Here is a 23455-nt window from a genome sequence, read left to right on the forward strand (position 1 = left end):
GCACAGTGCAGATGGCTCTTTGGAGAGATGTTACTTGAGTGTTTCTAAAATTCATATACTTGTGGTCACCACCCTCCCCAGCACAACTGAAAACAGGAATGGAAATAAGAAGGATATTCAGAAGATCACGGTTTCTTCAGGGTTCCCATTTCAGGGTTCCCAATTATCATTGCAGGAACTTGCATGCCTAAAATGTGTACTCTGCATATATTTTTGAGATATGAAACTTGAAAAGTACTTGTTCTGAGGCTGGTGTTTGGAAGCAAGTCACTTGGCCATGATGTGACTTTGTTGAACTGTCCCCCAGCATCCACATCTCAGTGATCTTCTCTCCCCAGGAACTCTGGTGGAATTATATAGTTCTTTGCTTGTCTGTGGAAAGTTCCCTAAGGAAACAGTGGATGCTACTTCTAGTAAGAGAAATGTGCAGAAATGGAAGAGGTTAAGAAAGTGATTTGAAACTCTGGGAAGAAGAATTCGGTGGAACCTCAGAACTAGGCAATGAACAAGCTCAGAATATTTCTCTCTATGAAGTCAAGACAAAGTAACTCTTGAAACCATTTTCCAAAGTACTCAAGTCAGGGAAAAAAGCTCATCAGATGGTGAGAAAACTTTAGAGGAGATGGAAACAAAGAATGAGACTCTGTGCTGGAAACACTGCACTCCCCAAGGGACACCATTTAGCCCTGGGCGGTTTTGCAAACTTCAGTCCATTGCACACAACTTCCCCAATTTTTGCCATATCCTTATACCACCAGTATTGTTACTCATCTTTCCACATGTTTTTTCTTTTGCTGAAATACCTACAGTAACTTCAATCTACATAATAATACCTATCAAAAGAGATACACAATTACCAAAAAAAAACCAACAACAACAAAGAAAAACCAAGTTCACCCATATACTTTTATGTGGCCACCATGTTAGGTGCCCCCCACCAACTCCCACCTTGGGTAAACATTCTTCTGCTGGCTTCCGGAACTTGAAGATTTATGAAGGTCTTGGGCTGTTACCCTTATAAGTACCAAGTACATTTCTACTTCCTAAACAAATTGTTGGAGCAAGACCTGAGACTCAAAGTTAACTGGGATATGTACACTTAGAGAGACTCATCCTCTATCTTTGCACTTAGAATGTCAGACTCTAGGGTAAGACTAGAGCTAAGCATGGCTGTAACATGCAGAATGGAAGACTCTGAAATGCACCATTTCAGCACTCTGGGTTCATCCCGCTTTACCCAAAGTGTCTTCCATCTTCCGGAGCACAAGCTCCCCAGCGACAGGGACATGTTGTTGCTCCCCACTGGATCCCTGCCTCCAGCAAGGTGCCAAGCACATAGATGACTCACCGGTAAATGATTGCTTTTTTAGAAAAACTGTTCAGGTGATAGTAGTCAGTAGATGGATGGATGAATACATAGATAGATAAACATCGGTGTGAATTATAATCATACCCGAATAAAGGTTTTTCAGTGGCAGTTCTCAACACATTAGAACCATCTGGGGGACTTCAAAAAAACATTCTGATGCCTGGTGCCTTCCCCCTCCACACTAAGACCAGTTAAATCAGAATTTCTGGGAGTGGAGCCTAGGCATGGGTATGTTTAAAAAGCACCTCAGGTGATCTGAATGTGCAGCTGGGGTTGAGCTAGGCTACTCCACAGGCCTTACTGTAGATAACAAGTTGGCTATGGAGGACCTACCACGATATGGGCCATTTGGTCAGACTATAGCATAAACTGCTCTTCCTAGCCCCGGAGAAAATTTCAGAGAATACCTGAAGGAGGCTGATATTGAAGCCTGAACGCTGTTCACTGCAGTTTCAAATGAATCTTGTCTTCCCAAATGCCTGACGATCCATATCCCTATTGGAGACGAACCAACTGAGGAAGCTGTAAACCAAAGTGCTGGCTGGGTTTTTAGTCAGATCCACCAGCAGGCAGAGGTAAGAGCCTGACCTGGACTTAAGAAGGGGCTTGAGGCAAGTATCTCTGGTTCTACCAAACATAGGGAGGGATGAGAGAAAGCTGACCTCAGAGCAGAAGGCCTTAAAACCGTTGTGACATTCAGTCACTGGTATCTAAGGGGAGGGAGGAAAACGAGTTTTCTCTCTTCCTCCGTGTGTATCTCTGCAGGCCAAGGTCAACAGCCACGGCAGGCTTCGAGACACAACAGGATAAAAGCAGAGGGTTCCTTGAGAGAGTCACCCCACGGTGACCTTTCTATGGTGTTTCTATTCCCAGCAACCCAGAGCTGCCCCTGGCCCACCCATTGTCTACTGAGTTCTCCTGTCAGTCACCCATGCCCTTTCTGAGCACCCTTCCCATTCTCTGATGGAGGCCCTGTTTTCACCTCTCTAATGAAGCTAGCTGCTCCCTCCTGGGTGTTTATCCATCTCACATACTTGCAGCCTGCTATCATCTGCCCCTTTCGGTCTGTATCCCAGCTCCTCAGAGTGCTTTAATCTTGCTTCATGAGTCAGTCCCTCCATCCCATTAATCATGCAGGCTGCTTCTCTCTGATCTCCCTCCAGCAGGCTGCATCCTCTCCCTGGTCCTGATGCCCTAAACTAGACACTACTTCCCTCACTCCTCACTCACTCCCTGTCTGGGCCATGAGGTCGATGCCAAAGGACTCCCAGACAGTCTTGATTATAATGGATCTGCTCCATTTTGCCCTGGCTGTGTTTTTTGTTGCCCACATCCCTTCCAGCAACTCTGGCCCATGGTTTCCCACTTCCGGGTTTGTAGTACGTTCACCTACAAGTTAATATACTTCTCTATGATTAAGAGATTCACAAGCCCATTGGTGGGTCAATTTCACGACCATTTGTTCAGTGGCGCTTTCTATGCCAAGCTCTAAGCTGGGTGCTAAGGGGAATGAGACCACATGCTCCCTCAGAGTCTATGTGGGGAGTGGCCACGTGGTAAAAGCAACATCAGAGGCCTAAACAGAGAACTGTGGAGCACAGAGGATGGGGCAGACTTGGCCTGGGGGAATCGGTAAGAACTTTGTGTAAGATAAAGCATGGAGATCTAACTCATAGAAAAAGTAAGAACAGAGGAAAGATGAGAATCAAGTGCAGAAACAGCACAGGCAAAAGGATGGAGCCTTTCCAAAGACCATACTGTCTTCTGAGGCTTGAAAGAATGTGAGTGGGGGAGATGGTTGTGCAGGCTGAGGTCAAATGGAAAATGGTCTTGAATGTCAGGCCAACACACCTGAAGAGTATCCTGTAGGCCAAGAGTTGGCCTAAGGGCCAAATTTAGCCTCTTTTTATCAATAAAGTTTTACTGGCACACAGGCACCCTTATGTGTTTACGTACTGTCTGGTACAACAGCAGTGCTGAGTAGTTGCAACAGAGGCTGAGTGGCCCACATAGCCTAAAATACTTACTGCTTGGCCATTTACAGAATAAGTCTGCTGACACCTGCTTTAGGGTCTGAGGAGCCATTTAAGATATTTAAGTAGAAAAGTCAAAGGACCTCAGATCTTATTTTAGAAGGTCCGCAATGAAAGCCCTGAACAGGAAGGACTAGGAAATGGCCCGGACAGTGGGAGATAGGAGGGTGAGGTGAGTCAGGCAGCCACAGCCACTGGGTGCATTTGGCTAATTATCTCTTAAGTACAAATTGATTTAAAGTAAAAAACAAACAAACAAGCAAACACCAAAAAACCAGAATAAAAAATCCCCTCCACAAACAAACAAAAATGCTTAAGGGCATTCCTATGGCTAATTCTATTCAGAAAAACAAATACAAGCTTCCACAAACAGAAATTTAGCTTCCTCTTGCTATTTTCCTTTGTTTTGTTCCAGTTTTATTTTTCCTGTTTTCAAGTTTTATCAGAAAAAAGATCATCATTACTTCAACAACTCCTCCTCTCTTCTCCCATCCCCCACACATCCCAAATGGAACCTGAGATATTTGTCATGCCCGTCTATTTTGTTCTTTCAACATTTCAAGCCATAACGGTATATTCTGATTCAAGTCAATCCTGCTAATTTAATAAGAAAAACAAGGACTGAAAATGCTTTAGCGAAACCCAAGTCCCAAAGAGAATGCAGAAAATTAAAACACCATTCCTGGGGTTTGAAATTTTTTAGACAGTCCAGAAAATCATCAACATATTTCTCCTGGAGTTCACGGTGCTCCTCACTTCCATTTGATTATAAAGGCTCCCCGGCTCCCTGCTAGGAACTTTCAACACAGGGATGGAGACAGAGTCCCTTTTCCATGACTGCATCTGGTGGTTCCTTACTCACCTCCCAGGAGCAGAACTGACCCAGAAGAAAAGTATCCCTGGGGACCCTTCCTAGAACGCCAATATCATGTGAGCCTCCTAGGACAATGACCTTAAGATGCTAGGATGGTCTTTGGAAACCAACAAAACAGCAAAATCATCGTTATGAGAATTGTCATCCCAAAGAGCCATAGAGCCTTTCATATGAAATATTCATGCATCTGGAGCACTGACACCTCATAATTTGCTTTGAATTAGTCAGGTTACTGTTGCCGTAACATACCTCAATACTCTAAAGTATGCCTGAGTACAGATTTTCAGCTCAGCAATACAGACCACAGAGCTTCCATGAAATATCTTCCTTCCAGTCTTCCTCTTTCCCCAACTCTCTAACTTCCTTCCTACCTACTTTTCCCCTCCCTCTCTTCGTCCAATGTTTATCAGAAACCAGATACGTGACAGGTGGTGAATGTATTGAAATGAAGACATAAGGGATGCAATAGCCATGGATGGAGGCCTGGGGAGGGCAGTTAAATCGCTGAAGAGAGGATCATACTTCAGGATATTCAGAGCTGACGGAGTCGAGCATGATCCAAGCCCAAAACACAATGGCACTTCATTTGCAGAATGTCAGTGATGAGTGCACTGGAATTGGGACCAACAGCTGACCTCACATGCTGCAGTCCTATGTTGTCCAAATTGGTGGCCAGTAGCTACATGTAGCTATTTAAATCAAAATTAAATAAAATGAATAATTTAGTTCCTAAGTTGCACTAGCCACATATTAACTGCTCAATAGCCACATGAGGCTAGAGGCTACTATACTGGACCCAACAGATCCAGAACATTTTCATCATCACAGAGAGTTTAATTGGACAGTCATCACTGATAACAGGAAGGAACACAGAGAGGAAGTGGACACTGGTGTCCCTTGAAAGTTAACGTTTCCCACAGACCCACCCATGCTACCCACTACCTGGAGGTGAAAGAAATGAGGATGACTTAGGTGTGGAGAATCTAGAGCAGACAGACCTGCCCGTGTGAGAAGACCTGGATTTGCAAGGGGAAGATGGTAATTAGTTTGAGAGAAACCCAAAGAAATCAATGCAATATGCTCAATGTGGCTACCACCCTCAAGATTTATTTATTTTGCTTTATAAAATTTGAAAATACAAATTACATTTCCAGTGCTATTATATTCAAATGCATTCAAGATGAAATCATGCATGCATCTCATATCAGGTTAATAGACATGCATTCAAGTGTAATCCGAGACTCACCAAAGAACAATGTTACATGTAAAATTAGAAATAAAATAACTTTTTCATATTGTATTCATTTAGAAATAATTTTCTGTGGGCTTGGCCTCAACTGGCAACTTACCCCTAGGAGCACAAATCCGGTTTGTAAAACAGTGCTCACCACGCCTGGCACGCAAGCTCACACAAAACACCCCTACCTCCATTTGCCCAGTTCTCCAGCCATGCGATATATTCACATACACATAGAGAGCTCATCCAGGAGACAGAAAAACAATCCTGCCGCCATCAACAAATTATAACCAGGAAAGTGTTTATCAAGAGCTCTGGTTGTGAACACTGTTTCTAAGACAGCTGAGTGCCCATGGGTACATCATTTCACTTCTCTGTCTCTACAAAGAGAATCACACTGGCTCTAGCTTCTGAACAGGACTTTCGTGGGATGGGGATAAATGATACAAAATAAAAGGATGTGTATCAGAACACTCTAAAGGGTTGACAGTGTTGTCAACATTCATGTGATGATTTGTTCCGAGTTTTTAATCCTTTTTGCTTGTATTTCACCACCAAGTACACCTTTTGTGCCAATATATTGACACTGAACAGAAGATTCATCCACGATAAATCCATATTGTCCACTGCTACCAAGGTCCCTCAGGATGTAATGTTGATGGGTAAACACTCTACAAAATTATAATACCTTAGAAGGGGGGAAAGGCCACGTGAGCACTGGCAAAATGAAGCAGAAAACAGAAGGCAAAGATTCCTTTCCAGCTGAGCAAGCTTGAAATGGATTTTTTCCCCTTCAGGGTTAATGAAAGGTGTGCCCCACTCCTCAAATCCCATCACTCACCCCTCTGGAATTGTGATTATCCATGCACACTCAGGACAAGGTTAGATAGGTCAGCGTATAGAGTCCAAGAGGGTTTTGTCCCTGATACTGTCACCGTCAGCTCCATGTGCTCATCAGCCAGGCTACCCGGTCACAAAGCTTCTCAACTGACTGGCTACTGCTGGCAGCATGGGGACAATTATTTCATTCCAGTGCTCAGGCTCCCCTGGGCTGGCCTGGCCCACAAACAGGAGTGTTTTCTTCTAATAGATTCCAATTCCAATTCATGGGTAGGAATATGGTAGAAAACCTTCTCCTTATTAGAGAAAATAAAACTCTAATAAGTTAATAAATAAAATACATGCTAAGGATTTCCTTTGTATTTCATCACTTAGGAGTGGAACAAGTTTTCCTAAAATCCAAATTCTACAAGTACATGCTGGCCATACATTTTCTCAACTAGAAAATGAGCTCCTTTCTGGCCATATTTCTCAAGCAGGGTAGTGGCTCTTTTTACACAGCTGGGTTAATATCTCCCACCTTGTCCTCAGCCCCCCTCTGACAGAGTCCCTGAATTTTCATTCCTTTGTGCCCAACAGCAATGATGGCTTGCAGTGACAGTAACAAGCCATGGCACATTTGGATTACAACTTGCCTTAATTAACGGTCAACTGTAATAGCTGCTAGCCAAGCCACATTTGTTTAAATGTTTTATTCTGTTTGTTTTCAAAATAGTTAATTGCAAGTAGAACTAACAATGAATCTGAATGTCACTTTTTTGGAATATTTCATGATTAACTGGGGGTTTGGGAAAAGGCCACTGTCCTGGAGCGCTGAGGAAAAGAACTCTAACCTTCCTTACATCAAATACAAGCCCATTCCAGGGGTCTGCTAATGTCCAGGATAAATGACTTACCACATGAATAACAGTTTAAAACTGTAATGTGAATTATGACATAACTCATCTGTTAAATATTTCATGTGAAGATTTTAATGATTTGCATGATGGAATGTTGGACAAAAAACACAACTGAAATCCTGGGACTAATTTGGGCGAAACTGAGAACAGAGTATCCTCATGGAGACGAGGGGGAAGAAAAGGCAGCTGCATTTATGCCCCCCTGGGTGTCAGACTGGCAAGTCCAAAGGCTTTCTTAAAAGATTATAGGGACGGGAGAATGATCAGCAACAACCTTTTGAAAAATATTTAGATCAAAGCCACTATTTGTTTATTATAATCTTGGTAAAGCCTGAACACTAATCTCCAAGGTATGGTATTATTTCAGAAATTAGGGGAAAAAGAAAACATTCTCACAGGAGCAGGCACACCTCATATTTTACCCTATGCCGAGTGAAGAAATACAATGATAAAAGGGGAGGAGGCATTTTAAATATAAACCCCTCACCGATTGCATATTTCACTTCTGAAGTATACCCTGTGGTATTGGGGTGGAGGGGGGGTAATCTTTCTTATACATGCTTTTAAGTAACAAAGAGCTACATGATATATGTCTGTGGTGAGAGAGAGGGAGGGAAACAGGACTCATTATCGCTTGATTGACAACGCGATAGCAGAAGATTTTCTTTGAAGACTCATAGCTGCAGAGGTCTGTTTTAATCTGGAACCATCCCCACTCACTGTCTGTGACTGGCTTCCGGGAATGTGTGTGTAGGAAGGCCTGATCCCTTTGCCTACACATTTCTTTTGTAGTCACTTTGTTTTTGTCCTGTCAGAGCTTCTTGGGAGCAGTCACCTTTGGTAAAGTATAATAAATGACAATTATGAATGTTTCCTCCATTTAGATTCTAATTACTTGACAGAATCAATGTTGAAAAGAATTAGCAGGGCTGTGGAATGGAATAATAATTTTCTTTTCACCCCTGAGGTAATCTGGAAGCATTTTTCCAGACTTCATCTGAAGAAACCTATATTCCCTCAGCTTTCTGAGGCCACTGAAGCTGGCATCGAATAGTTTTTGTCAGATCATTTTATGCTCACAAAACTCTTCAAATAATATTATTTCAATAAGGTTTTCAAGCCAGTACATTTTTAGAGTCAATTCCCATCCTTTCAAACTTTCAGAATAAAACATTTAATAAGCCTCAGCCTTCATTGTATTTTAATCAGGGTTACGCAAATCAATGTCCATTAAGAAAATTATAAGTTTCCAAATTATAGCTCCCCAGTTAATAATTTCTTATTAGGTCACCACCTAATAACAGTTACCAAAGAGATTATAACAAAATCAGGGGTCATATTTCCAAACATTTCAAAACCCATAATAGAATGGTCACATATATTTGCCAAACACCTCTGAGCTGGATGTTGATGACTGTATTCAATGCAAAGCAGCACTAAAACATCCACATGAGAATGTAAATTGGTGCAACCACTACAGAGAACAGTATGGAGATTCTTTAAAAAGCTAAAAATAGAGCTACCATATGATCCAGCAATTCCACTCCTGGGTATATACTTAGAAAAAAAGAAAACACTAATTCGAAAAGATACACACACCCCAATGTTCATAACTGCACTATTTAGAATAGTCAAGACATAGAAACAACCAAGTGTCCATCTACAGATGATTTGGTTTAAGAAGATGTGGCGCACACACACACACACACACACACACACACACAAAATGGACTACTACTCAGCCATAAAAAAGAATGAAATATTGCCATCTGCAGCAATAGAGATGGACCTAGAGAATATCATACTAAGTGAAGTCAACCAGTGAAAGACAAATATTATATGATATCACTTATATGTGGAATCTAAAAAATAATACAAATGAATCTACATACAAAACAGAAACAGGGCTTCACTGGTGGCGCAGTGGTTGAGAGTCCGCCTGCCGATGCAGGGGACATGGGTTCGTGCCCCGGTCCAGGAAGATCTCACATGCCGCGGAGCGACTAGGCCCATGAGCCATGGCCGCTGAGCCTGCGCGTCCGGAGCCTGTGCTCCGCAACAGGAGAGGCCACAACAGTGAGAGGCCCGTGTACCGCAAAAAAAAAAAAAAAAAAAAAAAAAAAAAAAAAAAAAACAGACTCACAGACCTAGGAAATAAACTTATGGTTACCAAAGGGGAAAGGGAGGAAGGGAAGGGATAAAATAGGAGTACGGGATTAACAGATACAAACAACTACTATACATAAAATAGACAAGCAACAAGGATTTACTGTTTAGCACAGGGAAGTATATTCAATATCTTGTAATAACCTACAATGGAAAATAATCTGAAAAATATATATATATAACTGAATCACTTTGCTATTCACCTGAAACTCACACAATATTGTAAATCAAATATTCGTCAATAAAAAAAAATTCACATGGACAGTTCACGGAGCTGGAGGAGGGTGTCCAGTTACTCTGATTCTCCAGCTTATATTCCAGGGCACAGAGAAGGAAAGGGACTTGTCCAAGCACACCCAGCTCATCCTAGGGATTCTGAGTCCATTCAGACCCCCCAAAACTCAGATCCCTCCAGGACTGGGTGGGAACTGTGGTGAATGAGAGACCACCCTGTGCTGGTGTCAAGTGAGCATCTCAGCTCAGCTGATGCCTTGTGGGAATATCTTCTGGATCCTGCAAGTTATTCTGATGCTGCAGGAGAAGCTGAAAATCTAGAATTAATATACAGACAATTCATTGAAAAATTCACAGCACTCTGATAGGGTTGCCAGATAAAAATTTCTGATTTACTAAATCTGGCAATCCTACACTGAGAGTCACGTGGCACATCCCAGGCAATAAGCTGGGGTGACCTCTGTTGCATGTTTAGCCCTGAGAGCACTGAGATAGCTTGTGTTCTGCAGTGAAATATCAGGACTGGAAACCAAGGTCGCCTCCATCAGCATGACTTTTGTGATTTTACTGTTTACTACAGAAAATTCTTGCCCAGAAAGATAAGGCTATAAACCAGTAAAAATACTTTATGATTTACTTGAGAAACTTCCCTTAAATCAACTTATCTGAACAACAGACTGATCAAGAACAAGAGAGGGCTCAACTACAGAAACTGCTCACTTATCAAACAACTCTGGATTTATCAAGACTCAAGAGGTACACCATTCTTAAAGGAACCCAATCCCGATCAGATCCCCACACTGAAGACCCACCCAGACCCCAGAACCCTATCAACACCTGCCTGACTACCCTTTCTTGGACACTCGTAAGACCCTGTCAGGGCGGTGTTCTCCCTCACTGAGCTAGGGAATAAACCTGATTTTGCTTGGTCTATGGACTCTTCCGATGGTCTTTTTGTCAATAGTCAAACCGGCTTTATTTTTATCACAGCATTAATCTGTATTTGGCATTAAATTATATTATGTATTATTTACTGTGTTTTATTCCTACCTAGCTAGCGTTAAGCTCCTGGAGGGCAGAGGCTGTTTGTTTACACCTATATTCTCTGTACCTAGAGAAGTGCCCAGCCCAGGTAGGCACTTATGATACAGGTCAAAGGAATGACCCGGCGGTTTGATGCTGTGCTGATGGCGATGTCAACTATTCTCAGACTGTTTTCTCTCTCAGGAGACCTACCTTTGCCATCCAGGTATCTTGGGCTCTGTCCTGAGGGAAATGAAGAGCCATGAAAAGGTTCTCAGCAAGGGATGAATGTGAGATGTGAACAGATCCACGCTTTGGAAATATCTGCAGGTGGAGGTAGTGGGCTGTATAGTTTGTGTGAGGGGCTGGTTAGGATTTGGTAGCACTCATCGAATCAGGTGAGAGATGATGGACTCCCACTCAGCAGAGGGCACTTGGGATTGGATGGTGAGGTGCAGTCTTGTTTCTAATCCCTCCTGGCTGAGTGAAGCCTGGAACCCTGAGTTTTTCCACTGGCACATCAATCTCATCTGTGTCTTGCCAGACACTGTCCATCTTTTCCACCTCAAGGGCCCATCATTTTAGCTTGGTAAATTTCAGCATGTTTTCATTTTGCTTGTAAATGAATTATTTCATGAAACATGTTTGTCTGCTCACCAGGCATGTCTTGGAATTACTGTTCTCTTAAGATAGTATTAGGGAAGTAGTCAATAAAGAGGGAGAACCTATAGGATGAGTAGGAATTCATGAGGACCTAGTGACCTGGTGAAGAGGGACGGTGGAGACAGCATTTTAGGCCACATGCAAAACCCCAAGCTGGGAATAAGCGTGAAGTGTCTGAGAAAACTCCAAGACCATCTGCATGGCCAGTGCAAGTGAAGAAGGTACACTTCCCTAGTCTCTATCAGACAACAAGCAGGGCCTAACAGGGAGGTTCAAACAAAATCTGGTGAGCATTCTGGGGATAGCTCCTCAGAAGCAGAATTGCCCTCTTTTTTTTTTTTTTGCGGTACGCGGGCCTCTCACCGTTGTGGCCTCTCCCGTTGCGGAGCACAGGCTCCGGATGCGCGGGCCCAGCCACTCCGTGGCATGTGGGATCTTCCCAGACGGCGGCACGAACCCGTGTCCCCTGCATCGCAGGCAGACTCTCAACCACTGCGCCACCAGGGAAGCCCCAGAATTGCCCTCTTGATGGTGGGTCAACAAGGCCATTATCTCAGTCTCTATCCAGTGCCTCCATTTCATTTGACATGGAAAGGACGAGAACAACAGAAACAGCCCTGGGAAGACCATGTGCTTCTGAGTGTGCTCATGCGGGAAGGCAGCCTGCAAAGACAAGATCAGCACACCATCGGGCCTGGTTCCTTCTCACCATCTAGACCCCCATTCTAAAGCCAAATACCTGGGTGGTAACGTGTTCGGCCATGGCAAACCTGGACTAGGTCCTCCCACAATAGCTGCACACAATGTGTTTTTGAGCAGCGAGGCAGAAGGGAATGGGAAGTACGAGAGGGGTGAACAGCATTTTGGAGTAATCAAGCCTTTTTTTCCCCTCCAACCTCTTGGACTCTCAAGAGCTTGGAATATTTGGGAATTAGCCATGGGGTGAAGGATGCCAGTTTTGTCCCATAATTTAACCAGGCAGATGTTGAGGATGGAAAAACCATTTTCTGTCATTAAACAATTGCTCCCAAACACATACTTGGCAATACTTGAGTCTCTCATTTGGGTTCCTGAACTGGCTTTCAGAACAGACTGCACTGGTCATGTTCCTGTGCGGGGCCAGGGTGGGCTGTGGAGACAGGGTGGGTGCTTCCTTCTCTGATTTCGCAGGAAGTCCAAATCCCTCTCAGCAGGGTAGAGACCACTGTAGACAGGCCTCAGTGGTAAGTAAGGCTGCCTGACCTCGATGCCCCTCAACTCAGGCAATTATTCTTTCTCCAAAGGTTCCTTGGCACCCAGTAGCCTTCAGTAAAGGCCGACTGACTGAACGAATGAATGAACAAGCAAATGCACTATATTCCAGGCACTAGGCAGTTAATCAGTTGCCTCTTGTGCTTTCTTTGAGGGATAACACTTTGAAAGACAGTTGTTACCAACATTCTTCCCAGAGTTTCCTGGCACACCCTGGCTCTTCTCCATTCCCTCATCTAAAGCATTCCATGCTTAGGGCCATGGCGAAGGGAGGCACAGAGGAACTCGAGTCTCCAAAGCTGAGGCCCAGAGGAATCTCAGGGCTGGAAGGACATTATGGCAACTGCCAAAATGGAGGAACTGGGCGAGTTCCTCCCCTCTCCACCCTGCCTCCAGCCCCTAAACTGACTGCATGGGAAAGAAGATCTGACTGGAAAGGGAAGCCAGAGATGTGGCGGCCTGGAGGAAAGACCTGCACCAGGACGTCCTCGTAGGTGTCAGCCTTCCCTGCTCCTATCCTGGGACACTGGAACTTGGCTTCCGCTAGCCCTGCTACTGCTGCCAGAGGCTGCAGACAGACGGCGCAGCCCGAGGCTCCCTGCTGGCTTGTCAGTAAGGCCCAGGGGGCTGCTGACTGACTCTAGGGCCACCTTGGGCTGGAATGAGGATGCCGTGCACGGCACTGACGTGTAGCTGAGTCTCCACATAGTTTTTCCAAGACTGATATACTGTGCACCACTCACCAATCTAAGGTGCTGCCAACCCTCTATCACAGGCCCCAGATTCATTTCATTTCCTGGCCTGGACTCCTTGTAGATTCCATGTCACCTGCAAGGACCTTGGGTTTCAAACCACTGTGGAACGTTTCCTCTTTTTTGCTAAAAGTTAAACAAGCTGGACCTGATGTAATCACAACTACCCAGAACATCTGCAGCTCTGCTGAGAGTTTGTAAAATCTGAAGATTCGATAAAATCCTCACAGCTAGATACTGTCACTGTCACCTCTGTTTTAATTCTGAGGATACGAAGGTTTCTGAGTGGTCAACCTAGAGGTCGACCACATGGTTTAGAAGCTGAGAGGGACTCTGGAGGAACTAGGATTTGAACCCAGATCTTCATGACTTCAGAGACGTTGAAAAACAAATATCTAAATGAATGAGCTAAAGGGAGTCACCTAAAATTACTCAAAAAGAATACGTATTTAATGAGCCTATCCCTGTAGAAAAGACTAACACTTTGCTTACTATGAGACTGGTAAATCTACACATTTTCTCATACATTTTGCTTTACGTTTTAATTTTTCTTTCCAACTCCTGTGAACTGATCAGTTTCCTGCAGGGCAAAAAGAGTTCCTCAGAGGCTCCTGGCATCTTTCAATGCCTCCAGGCCTTCATGCTTGCTGCCCCTCTCTGAAGAAAGAAGACAGGAGAGAAGCCTCCTTGGAAACAAGGCAGTGGCCCAAAGGAAACCCGTACCCACCTCAGAGCAGAGACAACAGCCTTTGTCTCTAAGGAAGCAGAAAACAGACAGAAGAAACGGCCCAGGACATGAAGGGCTGCAGGAGCTGGTCCCAATAATAGAGGACACACAGGGCACACACTGTGGGCCAGGCACCCAACTAACATTATCCCACTTAACTTTTCAGCAATCTCAGAGAGAAGATGTTTTTTCCATTTTAAAGATAAGCTGCAGGCGGTCAAGTGACTTAACTAGGGCCACACAACTGCTAGAACCGGATGGAATTGGGATTAGAGACCACAAGCCTGACTCAGGAGCCTGCTGCCCATTTTCCTACATGCTTCTCCATGGGGCTGCATCACCCCCTAGGGGACTGTTTTGGAAGTTTGTAGTTTGATTGTTACAGTAACTGGAAGGCCTACAATTCACAAGACAGACCCCAACAAAGAATGGTTCCATGCCCCTCAGGGCTTCAAGTGCTCTGCCTGGTATTGATGTGCTTGGAAAGCACGATCCATAGCTGGGCCTTGAACTGAATTCTGTTCTACATCTAAATACAAAGTATGTCTTGCACGTGAAAATTTCTAAAAATGTAACCTCAGTCCTGTGAAAGAGAGAGACAAATACACTCTGTTTTGCCTGAAACTTGACTATTTCAGAGAATCCCATCACCAAGGAGGCACGGTTTGTGGTTGAGAGGCCCATACAGCAGCTATTGCATTTACAGAAATTCTGTGCAAGCTTCTGGCCTCTTCGTTCTGTCTCTTCTTATAGTTCTGCCCAAACATTTACACACTAAAATATATATTATCCTCCTATAAACTACTCTCCTTTTATTTCTTGATATCATAGTGGGAGCATTCTATAGATTTTTTTTGGGGGGGGCAGCATGTAGGGAAACAGGTTATATTTTCTATGCATCTCATTTTGGGATAGTAAAGGGAATATTCCAAATTATTATGAAGAGGGATCCTTGGGTAAGATAGGACTGAAAACTGTCCTGGCTTCAGTTTCTCCTTTGCCAGTGAGTCTGGTGAGCAGCCCCCAACCACATGCGCCCCCCACCCCCACCCCCTCAAACTCGTCGCTTTTGTCTGTAGCTCCCCTCTCTCGTCTTGCCTTGAAAGCATAGATTTGGCTGGGCCAAACCTCACATGTCCCCATGGCTTCCTCTGTGCTTCCCTTCCTGTTTATTTTGGCCTCCACCAAGGTGCAAGATATTGGTACCTGAGGCTCAGCTCAATGGATGGATTTCCCATCTTGGAGGTGAGCAGTAAAGGAACAGCTCCTTCTGTGCTTCCTGTCTATCTAGGAAACATTTCCTAAATAAAGAAATGCTTCTCTTGGGGCTGCTCTGCTTGAGTGTGGAGCTGGGCAAGTGGGCTGTGTTGCTGGTACGTTTTCTTTTATCAAGCAGTGTTGTCTCTGAATTCCAGGCAGGCTGTGCAAGGGAATGAAGCCCTGCAAATTGCTTTTTCTTTCACAAAGCATTTTAATTTTAATTATTGTCAGCACTTATGTCACTGCCTTGGGGGATGAAGAGGGAAGGAGGGAATACTCTGCAATTTCACAGCATATACCAGTTTTCCCTAGAATGGGGAGGAGGGTTGCACAGAGTAAAAGAGCAAGGAACAGAGCTCCCAGTAGATTAAAAGGGGCCTTTGTAGTGGCTGCATCTGTACATTAAAATAAATCTCTCCTAGCACTAAAATAACATCTACATTCATTTGGGACAGTGCCACATTCAGCATTTAAGAAATTTGACAAAACACTGCTTGAGCATGTTGAAGTTTGCCAGCTCACAACAAAACAAGAAAGCTACCTCAGCCGCATGGAAATACTTCTCCCGGTTCCCTACTTTCAGTTATGACTCCCATTTTCCGGCTGCACTTAAAAGAAAAAGACTGCCCTTTTTTCAGGTGCCAACCACTTAACATGGCCCTGAAATGGGCAGCAAATTGCCGCTGGAGGTGGTAAACTTCAAGAGGAATCTTTTTCTTTTCCCCTAAAGAAAAATACTGGAGAGGCGTCATGCGTGATAAAGCCTTTAATAGCTAGAGAAACATTATTAGAGGTGGCCCTCAGGTAGACTAGACATGAATAATGCCCCATAAAAGCGACTACTTCTACCCAGAGCACAGCACACCAGATGAGTTTGGCGGGGGCCCTTTTTCCAAGAGAATTGCAGGCAAAAGAATCTTCTATCTAGGATCCAGTAGGATGGATGTGTCTGTGGCAGAGACCACGGTTGCTTCTGTGGAGTGTGTCCCTTCAAAACCCACTCTGAACTTTTCTCAGACCCCGACCAAAAACATTGGGAGATTTTTCAGGCTGCTTTTTGCTGCTTTACAGCACAAGGAGGCCTGAAATAAGTAACCCATCCACTTGCTGAGAATGTTGCTAATGGACCCTGATCCCAGTGCAGTCCATTTGGTTGTGGCATAGATGGACAGATTAGCACAAGTTTAGAGCTGGAATGGTGGAGTGGACCATTGAACCCAACCTACTTATTACACAAATGAGTAACTAGAAGTCCAAAGAAGCTAGCAACTTGACTGAGATGATTCAGAGATGGCCCAGACTGATTCTAACTCCAGCTGGGCTGGAATAACATACAGCTGTTGCTTCTGCCAGCTGGGCATGCATGTCCCTTTTTTGGGGGAGGGGTTGAAGAGCCCCACTCCCCTTACCCACACCCACACTATTTCCTTTAGGGACATGTCCTGCCTCCAATTTCAGTCCATATGGTTTGCATAGGGTTTGCCCCCCACTCCACAGGCACAGGAATGCACCCTCCCCTCCTCCGTTATAGTGATGGCCATCTACCCACGCTTTGCCAGTGAGAGCCAGCCCCAGAACTTTGAACTGAAACTTTCAGGCAAGAGGAGGCTTTTCTCCACCGAGTCTGCCAAGCTGATCAGATGAGTGCTGGAGGCACAGCATGAAGAGGGTCTGCTTGAGAACTGGGCTGACACAAAGACAAGTGAAACAAGAAACTAAGAATACTGGTGACTTCAGCTGAGCCCCGGATCCAACTGTATCTGAAGCCAGATATAGCTTTGGACTTTTTAGTTAAGGAACAATGAACTTCCACCCACCCCAACCAATCAAATAATTAACTTCCTTTAATTTACTGATTTTGCTTAAAGCGACGTCGAGTTTGATTTTTGTTGCTTGCAATGGATGGCAGCCTGACAAATATAGCCGTAGTCTAGGTTGGTGTTTCCTTCTGATGGGAGATGGACAACTTATCTTTATGTACAGAGATTCATCACATAAGTACCTCCTTGCAGGCAAATCCAATCACTGACATGGAAGGCAAATCTGTGGCATGCGTGCTGCCCTTCCTGACTTCATGTCAAGAATAACTAATGAATCCTGGTACTCCTTCCTAGGGAGCCTCACCATCTACCCAATGCAGCTCCCCACGCAACCATGGCCATCGTCGAGTGGTGCCAGGTCAGCATGACCATGCTGGGGCTCATAGTAGAAACTTTACAGGAAACATGGTACCTTTTCCTAGACCAGGTGAACACTCAAAGCCCTTTAACTGCTCTCAGTAACCACACTGGATAATGAAGAAGGCAAACACGTGCATCTGCATGAAGGGCCTGGTTGCTAACCTTTCAGGAGTATTCTCATTTCTTGTCATGGGCAATTATCAAGAATCTTACAGTTTTTACTGAGCCAGGGTATGAGTTGATACAGTGAGAGAACCACTTAGCTTGTTGGGATCTCAGGAGGTCACCTGGAATGGACCCTAGGCTCACACATACCTAAACTTTCCCAGGTTAAAAGTTTCTTATCTTACCCCATCATCAAGACAACCAAAAAACAGTGGGCTTGTTGGTGGCGGGGGGAGGGGGTGGTGGTGGTGGTGAATAGCGGTACAAATAGAATGCCATCGTAACTTGAGGTCATAGGAAGTTCCAGGGTATTGGTGGGTGATATTCAAGTTGACATCACCACCTCCTCCTTAGGAGGCCTGTCCTGCACTGAAGAAGAAAAGCTAGGACTGCATTTCCCAGAATCTCCTCCATTTGTGGCTCTGGATTAGGGTTTGTCAACTAGAGAGTTGTCAACTAGTTTTAGAGGCAGCAAAGAGACAGATGCCATGTGGCTTTGGAGGCAGTTGCAGGCAGATGTGCTGGCAGATGTGAAGTTTGAAGCAGCTCCCATGTGAATTCTTAAGAGCCATCTGCATGGATGCTTCTTGACCCACATCTCTCCACCCTTCAGTGATCATAAAAGCTTCTTATTCCCTGTATTCAAGTCCTTTATACTTGGAATACTTAGAGTAGCTTCTGTTCCTAGGACCAAGTCCTGGCTGATAGATTGAGGACCTCCTATTTTCATGGGGTACAGTCAGAGCGAGGACTCCCTTTACGTACTGTTAGGTCTCTACCATCTCCGCACTGTGACTAGGGTCCTTCCCCAGGGTACCAGGCAATTTGGGGGGATATCTAGCAGTCAGGATGCTGTGGATCCATGCTGCTGTACCACAGACACAATATTCTCCTGCAGGTTTTCGGGCAAAAATGCCCCAGTGACTCCTGCAAAGCCCTACCCTGCATGGGTAGCCCAGCCTGACTCTGCAACTCCTTTCCTTTCTCCCTGTCCAGCAAGCCCCAGCTACAGCATTTTGTGCTCCTTGTTTTGTGTCTCTTAGGTTTGCCTTAGTACTGCTTGAAAGATTACCCTTTTCCTGTTCCTTTAGTCCACTGAAAGAGTCAAGAGGCAGCACAGACTAATGGTGGGCTCAGGGTTAGAATCCAGCGTTTAACCTCCCTCTGCTTGGTTGTAAAAGCTGGGATGATAAAGTCAGATAGAGCACAGCGTCTGGTGCATAGTGAGAATACAAGAATTGTTAGCTTCGGTCTGATAATAACCCCTAGAATGGAAGATCACTTTCCTTATGGGGCTCCAGAAAGGATTAATGACGACCCTTCTGCCAGCAATTTACCATCCCCTCCCCAGCAACAGGTTCTCAGATCCACAAAGTCCCCTTGGAACTCTCTCACTATCCCCCCTCCCCCTCTCACCAATTGATCCTATAACAAAACATTGAAACCCTCCTTGAATGTCACTGCTTAGAGCAGGCAAGAGCAAAGAGCTGGCGATTCCCTGCCTAAGGCTCTCCAGATAACTCTAATCATCTTAAATGCACTACTGTCACAGGCAGATTAATTTTTCACAATGCTTAACTATTTTTATCCACAGAGTATTACAATTACAGCTGAAGATCATTCACCCTAGAGCTCTGTTCCTTCAGAGTAATCTCAGTTGGGGACTAAACAGTCCCAGGGATTCTTTTTAATAAACCGCATCTGCTTCCAAAGCTGCATTTCTTACCTTTTATCTGTTCCTTTGTTTCAACTGTTTTAGAAAGGATTGGATTCTTCGCATTCATTGGAGAAGAGAGCAAAGCAAGGTGTTTTTCCAATGTTGGGCAAAACCCTTGTTCCTCCTAGGTTTGGAGCCAGTTTCCCTGAAGTCACATAGCCGCTGTCATTATTTTTTGGTACTCTGGAGCAAGGCATTAGTGCATGTGAACCTGCTTTTCTTCTTTGTTAAATTACACTTTTAATTTTTCTTATCCACTGGAATGGTTATATTCATCTTCTTTGCTGCTGTTAATGGTTCCTCACGTTGCTTCTATCCCTCACACTGCTTCTGTCCCTCACATTGTTTCTACTTCCTTCCCCTTCTGTACCTCTTTTCATTCAACGGTGAGTCTTAGAGCTGCTAGCATATTCCCATTCCCCAAATTGGCCGGGTTCCCATCGATTCACCCAAAAGTAAAGCCCATTGGTGGGGAAATTTTCAATCAGCATTTTGGTGCCTCACTGCTAAATAAGAACTTAGGCCACACATATTTGTGGGGAGCCTTTAACACGAAAAAGAAAGAAACTAGCAGAAAAAAAAATGAGTTCAAGTTAATAGCACAAACAGCAGGAAGACAACCCAACAACTTTAGACAATATATTCCGAGAGATCAAAGATGGCATTGTGTCCTTGGAACAACAAGAGGCTGCTGTAAAAAAGAACTCTTGGAAATTGAAAAGTGTCAAAATAAACAGGTTTAAGAGCAAAAAAAAAAAGTTGGAAAAAGAAAATCTCTCAGAAAAATAAATAAAACAAACAGACTTGGAAAAATAACATAAGAAGACTTCCTAGAGCTGAAGAATATTCATTTCTAAATCATAAGAGCTTGCAAAATGCCCAACACAATGAAAGAGGGGGACCCACAGCATCACGATATTTCAGGACACTAGAGACCCAGAGTACATTCTGAAAGCTTCTGGGATAGAGGTTGGGAAACTTGGTCATATCAAAGGAATCAGAATAGCATCAGACTTCTTAACAATAATACTGGAAGTCAAAAGAAAATGGAGCAATGCCTTCACAATTCTGAGGGAAAATGATCTCCAGTGCAGAATCTTATACCCAGCCACATGATAATTATGTATAGGAACAGAATTAGGGTGTTTTTAATGCTATAAGGGCTGAAAACATTTTCTCTTCCTTTCTAAGAAAACTACTGGAGAATGTGAGCAAAATGAGTAATTGAGTCAGAAAAAAAGGAAGACATGGCTCTAGGCTAAAGAGGGTTACAGCAGAGGAAAATGGTGAAGGGAAAACTTAGGAACCCAGCTGCCCAGCAGGACTGGGGAGCAACTATCCAGACTGGAACAGAATGGCAGCAGGTGCAGGGAGCAAGGTCTCTCCAAAGAATGATGAAATAACAGAAAACTGAATATCTAGGAAACAGTCATAACAGGCATTTGAGATATCTGATGAAACACATGGGGGAAAAATAGGGATGGGCTGAAGGAAAACTAAGCAAGTAAAAAGGCACACAGGTTTTTCAGTCCAGGGAAAAATATCATAAAAAAGAAAACACACGATAGCATACAATTTAACACAGTAGGGAATATACATACATGGGCCTAATAATATAATCAATATCTAATTAATCAGAAACTATGAGATAGGTATGCAGCTGTGCTGGTGGAATAGTGAGAAGGTAAGAAGAGCTGGTGTAAGGAATCCAGAGTACTGGGTATTAAAGGAAGTAAATGAGCAATCTCTGATATTAAATAAAGCCCAGTAATTTCAATTTGCTAATGAGAAATAGAGCTGCTAAGAGAGGTGGAAGCTGTTGCCTCTGGGAAGTGGGACTAGGGGTTGGGAGTGGAGGGGGAGTGGTGGGTCAAGGGCCTGTTTCTTCTCTGTGTAAGCTTCTTTTTAGTACTATTTAATTTTTAAAAACTGTGTTCATACATTACTTTGCTATAAACCCAAGTTAATTAGAAATAAAAGTGAAACGTTAAGGGGAGTAAATAATCAGCAGATTCAAGCTCCTGGCACAATTCTCAGGCCTGACCTACTTTTCTGATTGTTTATTCCTCCCTGTGCCCAAATAAGAAGAGGTGTGCACACCTGGAAGGCAAAACCGCTCTGGGAGGTGGATGGGAGAACATAGGGAGAAGTCAGTCTCTGCTCCTTGGGTCAGGGTCTGAATCTCTGCGCGTTGTCTGACTCTGCTTGGCACATCTCTGTCCAAAAAGTAAATCTCAGACATGCTGTGACCTTAGAACCCATGCCCCACACATCCAGGGACTACACTGGTGTGAGATGTACGGACACACCTGTTTGGGGATGCATTCGCATGTCACTGCCCTATCACAGAGCCTTTCTACAGATGCTCTAGGATGCGAAGCTAAGGTGCAAATGATTGCCAGGCTCTTGCTAATAATCACACGGTAAACCCCATTTGAAGTTCGTAGATGACCAAGGACATAGTTTTTCGAGAAGGAAACTGATGCCACCAATACCACCCGTGACTGTCTCTGGGTGGAACAACTGCCAAATAAATCAAGTAAGTTTGCTGAAAGACAGCTGTCTTTGCTATGGTACCAGAATGAAGTTTATCCCATGGTGAGCAGTTTCCATTTTTACTACAGCCCAGACAGGTGCAAACTGAGCCGTGGAACGGTGTGGCGGGGAGGCCAGTGCACGTCCTTGAAGTCTCTGCCCAGAGTCCCAGGGACACTCACCCCAACCCTTGGCATGGGCCCTTGCCCCTAGAGGGCAAAGCCATTCATTTGAAGCTGAATCGTTAAAATTCGGTTAGAATAGATCTTCCACCAAGATCCCATTAGTGGGAAGAAATTATTACCTTAATAAAACCTAATCTCGTAACGTCCCACAAGTGGTTAAATATTATGGGTTATCTTCTTTTGTCAAAAAAGACAATGAAAACAATATGGAGTGTTGTGTGGGGAGCAATGATACATATTAAAAAATCCAAATGTCATCAAGACTTTATTTACTGCTCCCCCGCATAATTCCAGCATTAAAAAAAGAGGAACAATGAATGAAGGGGGAGAAACGCGACAGACAAAACCAGAGTCTTAACGGTCCATCCCTGCGCCAATAAGTAGTTTGAAAATAACGTCCTTCAGGATCCATATGTTTTCTGCATGTGTAAGAACACTCTTGCACAGGGGGCTTACTTCATAACTGAGATTCTTTTTCATTTAATTCAGTCATATTAGATTATGGGGCTGATTATGATCATATCCACAAATCAGTATTTTAACAGAGTTTCCATGGAAACACTATATGCCCCTGTTTTTTAACTTTTTGGACAAGGCTTTGCCTGTTTAACAACTTGAACAAGTTTGACGAGGACAACATGTTTTGTTTAAGTTACATTAACTGGGGCCAATATTTCCTAATTGCATTACCAGGAGAAACATTCATGGCATTACTCTTACCATGAGAAAACCTCCCCTAGTCTCAGCGTTCGATTTGCTTTAATCACTGGAGAACAGGAAACATACCAGGATTGCCTTGTCTTATCAAGTTTTAAATGTGTTAACTGGCTTTAAATCTATGAAATAATCTCCCTTATTAAATGACAAAGTTAGTCTTGTTAAAAGAATCGGCATTTATGGCTATACCCATCGATTTTTCAAAATGCAAACATACAGATACCTTTAGCTCCCTGCTAGAGAGCTGATCTCACTGTGCATAAATGCACACCCTTTTTTGCATATGGTTTCAAAAAAATTCCATCTTCCCCCAAAAATGGTCAAAAAATAATAATATCAAATACAGAATAAATGTAAAGGTGATGTCCAGGAAACAAGAACTTTTCATAAAACAACCCTTTTTTTTTTTTTTTTCCTTTTTAGGTATTCACACCTACACAACCAGAGGCGTTTACTTCCACCAGTCCACAATTTGGGTGTAGCCGGTAGCAAAGTTTTTGAAAATGCTGCACTATATAAAGATACAGGGGAAGGGGGCTTTAAGGACTAAAGTCAGAGTTCAGCCTGACAGCATATAAAACATATGGCCCTAAGCTCTGTGAGATGTCTGCATGTGAAATGCTGGTGG

The 23455-nt window shown here is 43.8% G+C and overlaps 2 protein-coding genes across 2 annotated transcripts in view; one reads left to right on the forward strand and one right to left on the reverse strand.

The window, feature by feature from the left end:
• CACNA2D3 (calcium voltage-gated channel auxiliary subunit alpha2delta 3) overlaps positions 1–23455 on the reverse strand; it is a gene marked incomplete at both ends in the record, with an annotated part of 784748 nt that overhangs the window by 83327 nt on the left and 677966 nt on the right. The window lies entirely within an intron of this gene.
• The window catches only part of LRTM1 (leucine rich repeats and transmembrane domains 1), a gene marked incomplete at its 5' end in the record, with an annotated part of 32741 nt that continues 26768 nt past the window's right edge, over positions 17483–23455 (forward strand). Inside the window, 2 exons of the mRNA XM_082847420.1 lie at positions 17483–17556; positions 23251–23312. Of these exons, the coding sequence (XP_082703546.1) occupies positions 17483–17556; positions 23251–23312 (136 nt within the window). The remainder of the gene's footprint in view (positions 17557–23250; positions 23313–23455) is intronic.

This window comes from Leucopleurus acutus (assembly GCF_964270905.1).
Source record: "Leucopleurus acutus genome assembly, chromosome: 10".
Lineage (NCBI taxonomy): Eukaryota > Metazoa > Chordata > Mammalia > Artiodactyla > Delphinidae > Leucopleurus > Leucopleurus acutus.